General features: G+C 47.4%; 1 protein-coding gene across 2 annotated transcripts; it reads left to right on the top strand.

The window, feature by feature from the left end:
- The first annotated feature begins 601 nt into the window (after nt 1–601).
- NSUN4 (NOP2/Sun RNA methyltransferase 4) lies at nt 602–6,579 on the top strand. 2 transcript variants are annotated; one of them, XM_048862656.2, is made up of 7 exons: nt 602–736; nt 2,238–2,650; nt 3,528–3,682; nt 4,176–4,330; nt 4,805–4,929; nt 6,069–6,381; nt 6,462–6,579. In XM_048862656.2, exons 1-6 carry the CDS (start codon nt 638–640, stop codon nt 6,343–6,345), a joined length of 1,224 nt encoding a protein of 407 aa, XP_048718613.2. In that variant the 5' UTR covers nt 602–637; the 3' UTR covers nt 6,346–6,381; nt 6,462–6,579. The 2 variants fall into 2 exon arrangements, with proteins under 2 accessions (XP_048718613.2, XP_048718612.2); XM_048862655.2 differs by having other exon boundaries at nt 6,069–6,579.
- The last annotated feature ends 6,836 nt before the right edge of the window (nt 6,580–13,415 follow it).

The raw sequence follows: 13,415 nt of genomic DNA, 5'->3' as shown, positions 1-13,415 counted from the left end.
GGTTACCGATAAAACAGAACCAACAGGTGCTTTCTAGAGACTAAACTCTAACAAGCTGACCCCTTCGCTAAAGCAGTCTTATCTCACCCAAAGGCTTGTGAATGTAATCACACTGCCCAGTTACTGCCCAGGTGCAGGATAAAGGGGTCGTCTTTACCTCCTAGGTCCACCCTCCCCAAACCTAGTTGTCTTTGCACAGGGCTAGGCTAACCCCCAGGGCTTGTTTTATCTCGGGTGCTCCTTGGCGGTTGGCTTTGTAGCTAAAGAGGGTGTTGTGTTGGCTTACAATGCTTAATTTAAGCTCTCAAACTGCAGAGGGCTTTGAGGAGGTGGGGAGTCCCCTAGCACAGAGCCAGGGAGGAACCCTTAAACTGGGGGGCCCTGGAGGGGATGGTGGCTCCCCTAGCACAAGGCTGAGGCTGGGGACCCCCAAGCTGTGGGGGGATCTGGAGGGGTTAGAGCGACCCCTAGCACAGAGCCGGGGGGACCCCCAAGCTGGGGGGGGCTCTGGAGGGGAGGGGCCACAGGCTGCCCCGCCCCCCGGCTGGCGGGAATTGAGTGCCCGGTGCGGGGGCCAGGCCGGAACCTGCAGCGGCGGCCCCGGTTCCCGGCCGGACCCGGCCCAGCGGCGCGCACCATGGCGGCGCTCAGGGGCCCGGCGAGGCGGCTGCTGCCGCCGGGGGGGCTGGCGGGCCTGGGGCTGCCCCCGCGCCGGTACCGGTACAAGGAGAAATGGGTGAGCGGGGTTGGGGGGAACCGGGAACCCGCCTCTAGAGCCCCGCGCCCCCCCCCAAGAAATCCTCCCCCGCCCCATCGAAATAATCCCCCCTCACCCCACTGCCGCCCCCCCCTAATCTCCCGCCGGAATTCTCTCTCCCTACCCCCCCCCACCCCCCCGGGACTCGGCCCGCCCAGTACCAGAGCCCAGCTGCTGACCCAGCCCCTCGGCTGCTTTGTGCCCCCCCTCCCCAATCCTTCCCTGCCTCTGACATGATTCCTTCCCCTAACCCCGCCAACCCCACTAATCCGCCCAAATTCCCCCTCTCCACCCACACCCCACTGGTCCCCCCGCAAAGCTGCCCCTGCCCTCCACTAATCGCCCACCAAAATTCTTCCCCTGCACCCTGGGACTCGGCCCGCCCAGTACCAGAGCCCAGCTGCTGACCCATCCTCCTGCCTCCCTTACCCCACGAACCTCCCAAAATCCTCCCCTGCCCCTGAAATGTTTTCCTCGCCCCTATCCCCAACTAACCCCCAGCCCCCTGCCAATGCCTTGCCGAAATTCTCCCCACACACCCGTCAACTCGGGCAACCCAGTACCAGAGTCCAGCTTCCTGACCCCCAGACCTCACTAACTTCCCAAAATCCGTCCCCTGCACTCCCCACTAACCCCCTGAAATGTTTCCCTTCCCCCCGTCCCCACTAACCCACTCTGCATCTAAAAAGCATTCCGCTCCCCCTCCATCCCTCTCACTAATCCCCCCAAATCCTGCCCCACCCTCAAAATCATTCTCTTCCCTCCACAAGCCCCCTGTCACACCCCTAAAATCATTCCACTTTCCTCCACCTCCTCCACTAATCCCCCTGAAATCCTCCCTCTTGAAATCATTCCTTTACCCCTTAATCATTCCTTCACCTCTCTGCTAATTCCACCAGCCCAAAATTCTCTTCTCTCCCCTCATCCCTTCCCTCTCACCCCAGTTAACCCCCCCCCAAAAAAAAACCTGAATCCTCCCACCTCATGGCTGATTCCCCTCATTCTCCTTCCCAACCATAAATTCCCCCCCCCCCCCCGAAGTCCCTTCCCTACTAGTAACACCCCACTGCTGCCAGTTCCAAGGCCTTCTTTCCACATATTGCTTCTGTGGCTCAACGGCTGGTTCCACATGGCTTTCATGAAGCTGTAAAAAGTGCTGAAGTGAGGCCATCTTCCCTTTCCACCCTGCAAACCCAGTCTTGCCATTCTCAGATTGAGTGCAAATTACCCAGCTTGTCTTTGCTTTAGTTTCCCCATCTGGGCAAAGGGCAGAACAGCTGCCTCCTAGTAGGGCTGTTTTGTGGCTGGATTGTTTGGGACTCAAAGTTCCTCCTGGGACAGGCGCTTGCAGAAGTGCCAAGTGTAACTGTGGTAAAGCAGAGCCTCGCTCTTGGTCATTCCCAGTCACGGAAGCAGCGAAATGTTACGGTATAAATGTGTTTGGTTCTTTCCCGTGCCTAATGTTTTAATCCCTCTGAAGGCTGGCACTGCTCCCAAGATCTCGGCCACCCGACTGGCTCTGCAGAACTTCGACATGAACTACAGTGTGCAGTTTGGCAGCGTGTGGCCCTCAATCCGCGTCAGCCTCCTCTCGGAACAGAAATATGGCGCCCTTGTCAACAACTTCTCTGACGCCAACAGGGTCAGCCAAGAGTTGGAACTTCTAAAAGCTGTGGATTTTGTTTATGAATCTCAGAAAGCAGCTTGGCACATGCAGTGGGATTCATGTGTAGAAGGAGTGAGGGGTGAGGAAACAGCGCCCCAAGAAACCCACAGTGAACAGTTGTCTGTGGAACAAACACAGACGCCGTCATTGCTTTCTGCATCCATCAGCCCCAACATCAAGTGTTACACGTTCTCTAAAGGAGATGTCAGTCGGTTTCCTCCGGCAAGGTATGGCGCTCGGAAGCATTGTGGCCTGGAACTCGGGAGATCTGGGTTCTGTTCCTGGATCTGTCACTGGCTTGCTGGGTGAGCGTGGGGAAATAGCTTTAATTGCTTGGTGCCTCAGTTTCCCCATCTGTAAAATAGAAATAATTGTACGGCGTTCCTTTGTAAAGCACTTTGAGATCTACTGATGAAAAATGCTGAATAAGAGCTAGGTATTATTATTATGAACTGTTTTGTAACACTGATTGGAAAGTTTGAGGCGGTTGTGCTATGTGTATACTTCTTACAATTCTTTTCCCCAACCCCTCCTTGAAAGCGGATGTTCAGTCTCTGGATTTGAGGCTATCTTGTAGGAGTCGTCTTCAGAGTTAGGACTTTTTGAGTAACAGAAATAAAAGCGATTCGCCTCCTCTCCTCCCCTCCCAAATTCACCCCATATGGCGTTGTATTTAGCTGCATTGAATTTAATTTTTACATGTTGCCTCTGTGGCTCAGCTGCTGGTTCTACACAGCTTTACTGGTGCTTGTAAAAACGTTTTGCTGGAGTGAGGTGAGGAAGCGTATTAGGATTTTGTAAAATACGTACAATATAGGGATATTTAAAGCAGACAAAGTACTAAGCAATGTACTTTGAGGAATCGTTCTTTGGTGGTCTGGAGATGAACTAGATCATCATCGAATCAGTGTCTTCCATCTGGAACTTTGTATTTTTCTGGGATTGTGTGTTCTGTTCCTTCATCAAACATATTTGCTGGGTAACTATCTCTGGCAACGTGGCATTCATGTGTATTAACCTGAGTTTTTCAAGCTCTGTATCTTGACCTTTCTTCAGATTTTTCCTAACACATCTTGGTTTTTAATCATCTCTTGGGATTTCTAGACCAGACGCTTTAGGAACCCTTGGCTACTATCTGCTGGATGCAGCATCGCTCTTGCCTGTCTTGGCTCTCAATGTGCAGCCTGGTGACCTAGTCCTTGACCTCTGTGCAGCACCTGGTGGCAAGACGCTGGCTCTTCTGCAAACAGGGTGTTGCAGTAAGTAAAGTTGGTTAATCCCACCCTTCACCTGTCCACAAGTGGTGCGTCAGGATATAGATGGGGTAAGATGGTTAATGGGTGATCTTTACTCACTATGACAGGGTTAAAGTGATAGATTCCTTATGGACCCCAATTTAACTTTCTGCTTCCTCTCCCCAAGTTATATTGGTATGGAGTATTATGCAGAAGCCCATCTGTTAATGTCAGGTGGGTGTTTCCCATCTGACCACTCTCCTGTGATTATAGGGGCTGGGCAATTGGGACTTCAGTTTGTCTCTGTGTGTTTCAGAGTAACAGCCATGTTAGTCTGTATTCGCAAAAAGAAAAGGAGTACTTGTGGCACCTTAGAGACTAACCAATTTATTTGAGCATGAGCTTTCGTATAAATTGGTTAGTCTCTAAGTTGCTACAAGTACTCCTTTTCTTCTCTGTGTGTTGGTTTTCTTCACGTTCTTTCTCAGTGTGTGTTCTGTTGTCTCTCTCATGGCAGGGCACCTGGCCGCCAACGATATCTCTGCTTCCCGCAGTAACAGGCTGCGCAGAGTTCTCTGTAGCTACGTTCCCAAAGACATCAGCGCTGATGTGCACATCACATCCTGGGATGGAAGGAATTGGGGGGAACTGGAGGGGGACACTTACAATAGGGTAAGTGACTGAAAATATGGAAAAGGCAGATCTGTCTAGCCGAGTTTCCTGCCATTGGTAGAGGAAAATGCTGGATGCTTCTGAGGAAGGCGATAATTTATTTTTCCAGCCATGGAATGGTGGAGAAGGCGGAATTCTCTCCTTAACTGTTGAGCTGCAAGAGAGAACTTGTTGTTTAATTTCCCTTCTCTTAGCTGACAGCTACAAATGCGATAGTATGAAATTATCAGCCCTTTTAAAATCTAGCTCCCAGTCTGCCTGTCCCCCAGACTCATGAGCAGCCTACCAATGACAATCCAGTGTGTGTACCTGGACTTTGATACTAGGGTGATGGGCACTATCTACACAGCTGACTAGATCAGAATGTGTGCAGGGATAGTGGAGGAACTAGGCAAAGGAAAAGGACTCTGAACACATTTCTAAGCTTTAATCAGGTGGAGAACTGAGCTGAGATCCCAGTCCTCTGTTACGCAGGTGCTTGTGGATGTGCCGTGCACGACTGATAGACACTCCGTCATGGAAGAGAACAACAATATTTTCAGTCGAAAGAGATTGAAGGAGCGTCAGACGTTGCCGATGCTGCAGGTGCAGCTGCTTCTGTGAGTGAGTTTGACTCTACCTAAGGCAGGCGATCTGTCTGTCCACTCGGGTTCTTATACTGGCTGCTGGGCTGAGCACAGAAAACCATATCTCAGGGCATGTCTGTCTGGGAGAGATTGGAGTCGAATGATACCTTGTTTGGAGAATTCATGTAGTTTTCTGTAACTGCAGTATCTGAGCACCTCACAGATGTTAATAAACTTGTATCCTCACAACACCCCTGTGAGACTGGAAACTTTAGCATCACTATTTTACAGGTGGGAAACTGAGGCACAGAGTGGGCACCCAGGGGATTCTATAGCCAAAAAACAAATATTGAAGCCAATCTTTAGAATCCCAACCTAGTCCCTTAACCACAAGACCATTCTTCCTCTGCATCCTTTCTCAGCCTGTTCTGTGTCCCTGGAGCTTGTGGCTGAATGAACCCTAGTCAACTGCTTATGGTCTCCTTTCCAGCAGAATGACCCATCTTGCTTCTATTTGTCTCAGTGTGGGACAAATGCTTATCATTGCAGTGTTAAGTTCTCCTGCAACTGCAGTGATAGTGTGGAGCCATCTAGACTGCTGCGTCCAGAAGCCCTATCTATCTCTCACTAGCCAGGAGGTTGGCTTCCCCTTTCAGCAGACAATCTGTGCTGATGACACACACAGTCACAGCAGGGTGTGGAAGAAACACAGCCTTCACTTTTAGGTTGGATACAAGAAGTCAGAGACAGCTTTATTCAAGCAATTGCAAGGGAAGAAATACAATGGACAGAGAGTACCTCTGCCTCAGTAGTTCTTCAAAATACAAGCAATATCACACAAGTGTTTATACCCTTTTGTGGCATGCATTAATTGAAAACATCTGCTTTCATTTTGTTTCCTGTCTATTCCAGTATTTTCTCACTTTCACTTCTCAAAACATTATCTCAAGGCTAGGTCACACTGACTCTGTTCTGCTGTTTTCCCACTCACTTCTGACATGAGCCCTGCTTCTGCAGGTCTCGCGATATTAGGCAAAGACTTAGCTCAACAGTTGCTCTGTCTCTAACAACTTAACATGACTAGCCTTGAATCCTCTCTTTCTTTTCCTACCTCCACACTGGTCTTACCCCTTTGCATCCCATAATCATCTTTTTGTTCCCCTCCCATCTAGCGCTGGACTCCTTGCTGCCAGACCAGGAGGGGAAGTGGTGTACTCCACATGCTCCCTGTCTCAGCTACAGAACGAGTACGTTGTCGAGAGAGCTGTTGAGGTAGCAGAAACCCAATACAACATCAGTGTCCACGTTGAAGACTTAAGCTACGTCAGGAGACTCTTCCAGGACACATTTTCTTTCTTTGCAGACTGCAGGCTGGGGGAGCTTGTCCTTCCCCACCTCACGGCCAACTTTGGACCCATGTACTTCTGCAAATTACGTCGGGAACAGTAGGGGTGTCAGCTTTTTGATCCCCTATCTCTGGTGGAGGTGAGATTGGGCAGTTTGTCTTCACCCAGCTGCATCTCTGTTGTGACATTCTGAACTGAGGTGATCTCACTCTTTTCCAGGCTATAATGAAATACCGAGAGGTTCCAGAGAGAGAACTGCTTTGTGATTCTTTTAAAACACCTGGAGGGATGTCTGCTTTTGTGCCACAAACACCGAGAATAAATGATGCAGACATAAGAGTGTAATGTCTCTGCTCTGTTTCTGGGAACAGGACTTCATAGGATCTAGCTAAAATTTGTTTGCAACTTGATTGTTTTTCTTCTCCAACCTCCTCTGCTTATTTGTAAAATAACCACAGAGGGAATGAGTGCTCAGAGCAGAGGTTGAGCACTCTGGATTTTGCTTCCGGTTCTGCAGCCGCTTGGCCTTAAGCAAGTCACTTTGTGTGTCACATTTCCTCATCTGTAACATTGCTGTGATAACTTCCTACCTCACCTCTGCTGGCATTTGGAAATGCGGCCTCAGGTCCACAAACCAACGGCTCTGTAGACACGCATGCTATTACATACGCCCCTGCAGTCAGATACGGATAGGATGATATAAGTGATGTATTAGCTCTTGTGTAGCACGTTCCCAGCACTAGACCACCAAGGCCGGTAAGTACCAGTATCCCCTTTTCTAGATCGGGAGAATGAGGTCCGATGGGTGTGAGAGCTGCCAGGGACACCCAGTGAGGTAATAATGGAGCTGGGGGTAGAGCTCAGTCCCGGGTCCTAGCGTGATGGTTTCAGTTGATTTGCGGTGGGCAGATGTCAGTGTTACATCCCCTCCTACCGTCCCCGCTGTTAGCAGACCAGACTAGCCAAGGGTCACACCCACACGAAATAACTTCCTACTTGTACTTTCCCATGAAGGCAGTTGTTGTGCGGTGTTCAAAAGGCCTAACGGAACTTGAAATGTTATGGAAGTTAGGGGTGCAACTCCCTTAGGCTCCTTTGAAAATCCCTGCTGCAGGTAATGTCTGCAGTCATGAATGGGAGAGGATCAGCTCTGGCCAATCATGAATGAGAGGGCAGGGAGTCCTTGAGAGAACTTCTGCACCATAAGAACCTCCCATGTAGAAATGAGACTTAAGCCCCAACTCAGTTGTTGATCAATTGCATAGTCAATTGCTTGACTACACTGGTGGTTTGGTCTTTCTTGAGTATATTTCATAAGGAATCTATGTCAGTCAGGTTTATTAAGGTGGTACAGGAAAACGATTCTATACATTACTAGTCTCCGAAGAGTAGGCCCATTCAGTGATGTTACATTCACCTTACGTAGAAGGTGTGCTCCCCGAAGTTGCATCCCTTAAGCCATCTTTTTATTCCCTACTTGTTTACCAGCAAAAGGTACTGTATATGTCACCTGAAACTGGATTCAACTGATCAGCTTCTTACCTTGTTTGTTTCTGGTACCACGGTGTACCCCTTTATCTTTTGTTCTAAATCCATGCGTTCCAGGTTATGATGCACCCTTATGTTTGTTTTGAACACATGCATTTCATGTACAAGGAGGTATGAAGACACCTAGGTTTGTATAGGTAACTCCTTTCCTGTTGCCATGAGGAAATAATCATGTGCTCTGAGACTGACAGTTTTCCTATCTACTCAAGCCAAGGCTTACTTCAGCTAATGCAAGATGTTATGGGCGACGTAGCGTAAGTGTACAAGATTATAACAAAAGTACAGGCCAATTTTGGGCTATACAACTGCTGTAGTAATGCTTAATAATCTGTATACAGTACTTAACTGCTTGGAATATGTATGACAGGTGGTATTATCAGCATAACATGGATGTAGGTTAGCCTGTGTATATTAGCCCACATATCTATTCAGGGGACACCATCACAGGGCCTAATAACATCAGCCACACTATCAGAGGCTCGTTCACCTGCACATCCACCAATGTGATATATGCCATCATGTGCCAGCAATGCCCCTCTGCCATGTACATTGGTCAAACTGGACAGTCTCTACGTAAAAGAATAAATGGACACAAATCAGATGTCAAGAATTATAACATTCATAAACCAGTCGGAGAACACTTCAATCTCTCTGGTCACGCAATCACAGACATGAAGGTCGCTATCTTAAAACAAAAAAACTTCAAATCCAGACTCCAGCGAGAAACTGCTGAATTGGAATTCATTTGCAAATTGGATACTATTAATTTAGGCTTAAATAGAGACTGGGAGTGGCTAAGTCATTATGCAAGGTAGCCTGTTTCCTCTTGTTTTTTCCTACCCCCCCCCCCAGATGTTCTGGTTTAACTTGGATTTAAACTTGGAGAGTGGTCAGTTTGGATGAGCTATTACCAGCAGGAGAGTGAGTTTGTGTGTGTATGGGGGTGGGGGGGATGTGAGAGAACCTGGATTTGTGCAGGAAATAGCCCGACTTGATTATGTAAAGAGTTGTCACTTTGGATGGGCTAGCACCAGCAGGAGAGTGAATTTGTGTGGGGGGGTGGAGGGTGAGAGAACCTGGATTTGTGCTGGAAATGGCCCACCTGATGATCACTTTAGATAAGCTATTACCAGCAGGACAGTGGGGTGGGAGGAGGTATTGTTTCATATTCTCTGTGTATATATAAAGTCTGCTGCAGTTTCCACGGTACGCATCCGATGAAGTGAGCTGTAGCTCACGAAAGCTCATGCTCAAATAAATTGGTTAGTCTCTAAGGTGCCACAAGTCCTCCTTTTCTTCCTGTGTATATTAGTCAGCATCAGCTACAATTAGCAATTACATTTTTACCAGGTGGCAAAGTGGCTGACTATAGAACATGGTATCTATGATTTGAGAGAACATGAAACACGTGTGGGAATGTGGAACTTTGAACCTTGGGCAAGTTTCTCTTGAGCTGCAGGCCTTTATGGGAAAGTTCTGCAGAGCTTAATAGGGATGAAAATATCAGGGTTTTAAAGAAATGTCATAGGGTTCTGTAGAAACGATTCTATCTCCCTCTGGAATGGAACAGAGAATCTTACCAAAGGGATATACAGCTGTACTGAATTCTCTAGGGCTTTGCCACATGGTGGGGGAGTTGTTATGGGAGATGAATGGAAACAGAGCATGGGCAGAGTTTTGGTTATGACCCAACACCATCTGACAATGCATCATGCTTGGGGTGGAGGCTAAACGGGGCCCATGCATCTTATGGAGTGTGGAGCCAGTTCCCCATGGGGATGGTGACTTCATCTCAGTGGTGGGAGCTGCCTATGTACACCCTGGGGGTTTTGACTGAGGATGGGGCTGGGCCCACAACAGCTGTTGTGATTGAACATTTTCCTATTTTTTAAATGTTTCTTGTCTATTTCAATAAGTCCTCTAAACTGAAAGGGAACCAGCCAGTCATTTAGAAGCTACATTTAAATAGTTAAGTTCCAGAGGCTGGACCTGAAGAGTCAGTCTTTACAATGTATTGTGCAGAAGAATGATGGAAAAACTAAAAAGCTTCTCAGGCAGAAACAATTCCATGGGAACATGGCAACGTGGGTTGGAGTTCATTCCTATGCCCCACATATGCCTTTAAAACAATGGGACTCAAGTGGGGCAGAGGCCTTGCGTTGGCCTTCAACAAAATGGGTTTCACGCATAACTTCATGGAGCAAGTCTCTTGCGTTCATATTTGACCAATAGTGGGTTGGCATTAACGACTCTAGTTCAACCCCTCTAGCAAATACTAGCAGTCTTTGGACATAGACAATTAATACAGTTACGAGGGCCAGGGAGCCACTAGATGGTGCTGTTAGGCAAGTTCTGTTTCACTGCTGGAAGAAATCTGTGCTGCTTTTAGTTTGGTGTAGATGTAGAGGATTCCTTGGGGAGAGCTGTAGTGAGCAGCAAGGGTGTTTGCCCTGTTTTAATCTCGCTAATCAGAGTCAATCCTTAAGGCAGAGCTGCTATCCCAGGAACCAGCCTAGGGCTTGCCAGAAAACTGCTCTAACCCAAGTGTGATTGGCCTCCAAAACATGGAAAAAACAGCCAAAAAAACAGGGGGTGGGGTTTGCATCCAGGTGTCATGACACTGGGTGGGGATTTGCATCCAAACATCATGAGGCTGGGTGGGGTTTGCATCATGACCCCATGCTGCAAAAAATGCCGCAGGGCTCTGGTCAAGGGCGGGGGCGGGGGAAGTGTACTTCAGTGACAAGTGGGAAAACCACAGGCCACAACTGCCTGAAAACATCCACCCAATGCCACATGAACAAGCCAAAAGTCACTTCTAATCAGCTGACTTGGCTACATTTCACCTGCATGCAGTTGCTGACCACCCTTGTTCCAGGACTGGTGTGTATGCAAAACATTTGCACTAAAAACATACCCAGCCTCCACGTCACTGATTTCCCCTCCAACGGCAAGCCAACCTGCAGAGCCAACGCTAAGAGGAGCAGAACTCTCCCGGACCCACGCTGAGAGACAGCAGGTGTTGTGGGGCAGGTGAGGTGTATTTTGTATTTTTATGAAATTCAGAGGGATTTTTGTGAATGGCAGGAATATATGTTGACTTCGTGTCCTGTTCATAAGTTGACATTTTATTATAAGGGAGAAAAACGATGCTTTTTATGGATGATCTACAGAGTTCTACAAAATTCATGTTTTTGAGAGTTTCTGGCTGTATGTTGTATTTTAGAAAAAAATAGTTTTAAAAAGACAAAACCCATTGCAAATTTATTGTATTTATTCGAAACAATCTTATTTGTTTAAGCTTCATTAGTATGTGCATTTGAAAACATTTTCCGCCTCTTTTTGGCAGCTGGCTTGCTACTTTTTTGTTAAGTCTAGGTACAGCAAGAAGACCAGGAATGAGTGTGCGTGGGGGGGCGGAAGGGGAGGAGGGAGGAGATTGGGACTTGGACAGCAAGACTGGAACTTGGTCACCCTCAGAGCAGGAGAACTAGGAATGGCTGTGCAAGGAGACTGGGACGGGGATGAGAAGCCTGGGAGAAGGAGCCAGGGGTAGGCTGGAGGGGATGGGACAGCAGCGGGTCAAGCTTGGGGAAAATGAGCAGAAGAGTCTGTGCCCACCAAAGCACCTCCCCTCCAGAGCCTGGAATGGAACCCAAGATGCCTGAGTCTCACCATTACTCTGTCAGCAAATCTATGAAAACACACTGGGCAAGTGGGTATCTCATCCTCCTTCCTTCAGTGCTGGTCCACATAGCAGTAGTAGGTTGTTATCCTCTATCAGTTACGGCATTTGCTCAAGTGGTAGAGGTCTGTGTGATGGCTCCAACCCTGCTGATGAGCCATGGAAGTGTCAATATGAAGCTATGTGATGGAATTTGTTTTTTTTAGTTTTGCTTTTTTAAAAAAATCTAATTACAGACAAAACAGCATTAAAAGACCGGAAATGAGTGGGCAAGTATTATCTTGATTTCACAGATGGGGAAACTGAGGCAGAGAAATGCAGGGACTTGCCCACAGCCAAATAGCAAGTCAGTAGCAGAGTCAGAATAAGAGCCAATGCCCTCCTGACCCCCAACTCTGGGCTCAGTTCTCCAGCTGACCCAGTGCCCATTCAAGTCAAGGGATAGGCTCTCACTGACCTTGATGCGCATTGCATTAGCACTGAAGGCCCTGAGCCAGCAAGATGCTTAAGCACATGCCTAACTTCAAGCACGTGAGTGCAAGTGGAGGCACTGATCCGGCACACACATGTGCGCATGAATAATTTTACACCTGCGAGCCCTCCCATTGAACTCAATAGGATTACTCATGTACTTCAAGTTACTCACCGGCACAAGTGCTCCCTAGAATGGTGCCTCAGAGGCACAAAGTAAACAAAGAGTGTGAATAAAGAAAAGGAAAGGACACTTTCACGTAGGGCTGGCTCGAAAACAAGAATTCTCTTTGGAAAAAAAACTTGGGTTTGACAGTTGTTTTTGCTCCACAAACAAAAAGAAGACACCAGAGAGCTCTACCCCAGAACAGCCACTAGCCTAATGGTTAGGGCATTCATCCACAATGTGGGAGACCCAAGTGCAAGACCTTGTGTTATAGAATCTCTCCTGTTGGAGGTGTTCCACTTGGTATAAATAACAAAATATTCATTGGACGGAGCCAGCACTATACTGACTTTATAGCCCAGTCCTTAGGGCACTCAACTGGGGTGTAGGAGATCTAGGTTCAAATGCTTGCTCTGATTCATTCAAACCAGTGACTTGAAGCTGAGTATTCCTATCTCAGATGACTTACCAAGCCGCTGGTTATCTTGGGAGGGGTGGGTTGGTCTTGGTCTCTCTCAGGAACTCCAGCCTGGCCCTGAAAAAACCTTCCGGACCAAATTTTCATATAAACTGACCCAATAAGTTTCTGCTTTGACAAATTAGGATTTTCTGATGAAAAATCATTTTGTCAAAAAAATTCCTGACCAGCTTTTCTTTCCAGACATTTCTGGCTTTCTTAACCTAGCACAGCATTAGTAACAAGGACAAGATCTATATGTTTTGTCTTGATTGGTTCACTTTGTAAACATTTTCACTCCTCTTTCTCCATGGCACAATTTACAATGAACCTTTACGGTAGCGCCTTGTGTTCTCTCGTTTCCTTAGCACACATTAATTAAATAGATGTTTGTGCGTTAAGCTCTTTAATGACAGGTTTCAGAGGAACAGCCGTGTTAGTCTGTATTCGCAAAAAGAAAAGGAGTACTTGTGGCACCTTAGAGACTAACAAATTTATTTGATACATCTGATGAAGTGAGCTGTAGCTCACGAAAGCTCATGCTCAAATAAATTGGTTAGTCTCTAAGGTGCCACAAGTACTCCTTTTCTTCAAGCTCTTTAATGTCTCTAATGACAATGCGTAAATTAACAGATCTGTGTGTATGTGTATTCTTCCCTTCTATGCCAACCCTCCAAGATTGTCCTGGTGTCTCCAGGAATCAAAGATTAATCTGGAATTAAACATTTGTCCTGTGATGAAACCTCCAGGAATACATCCAACCAAAACTGGTAACCCCACCTCTATTGGATGGAAAAAATCAGTTTACTATAATGACAGTTCTCCCTTTGCTCACTGGGCAGAGGC

The sequence above is a fragment of the Caretta caretta genome, chromosome 8 (assembly GCF_965140235.1).
Source record: "Caretta caretta isolate rCarCar2 chromosome 8, rCarCar1.hap1, whole genome shotgun sequence".
NCBI lineage: Eukaryota > Metazoa > Chordata > Testudines > Cheloniidae > Caretta > Caretta caretta.
Note: the sequence above shows the minus strand (reverse complement) of the source record. Positions and strands in the feature narration are given on the sequence as shown.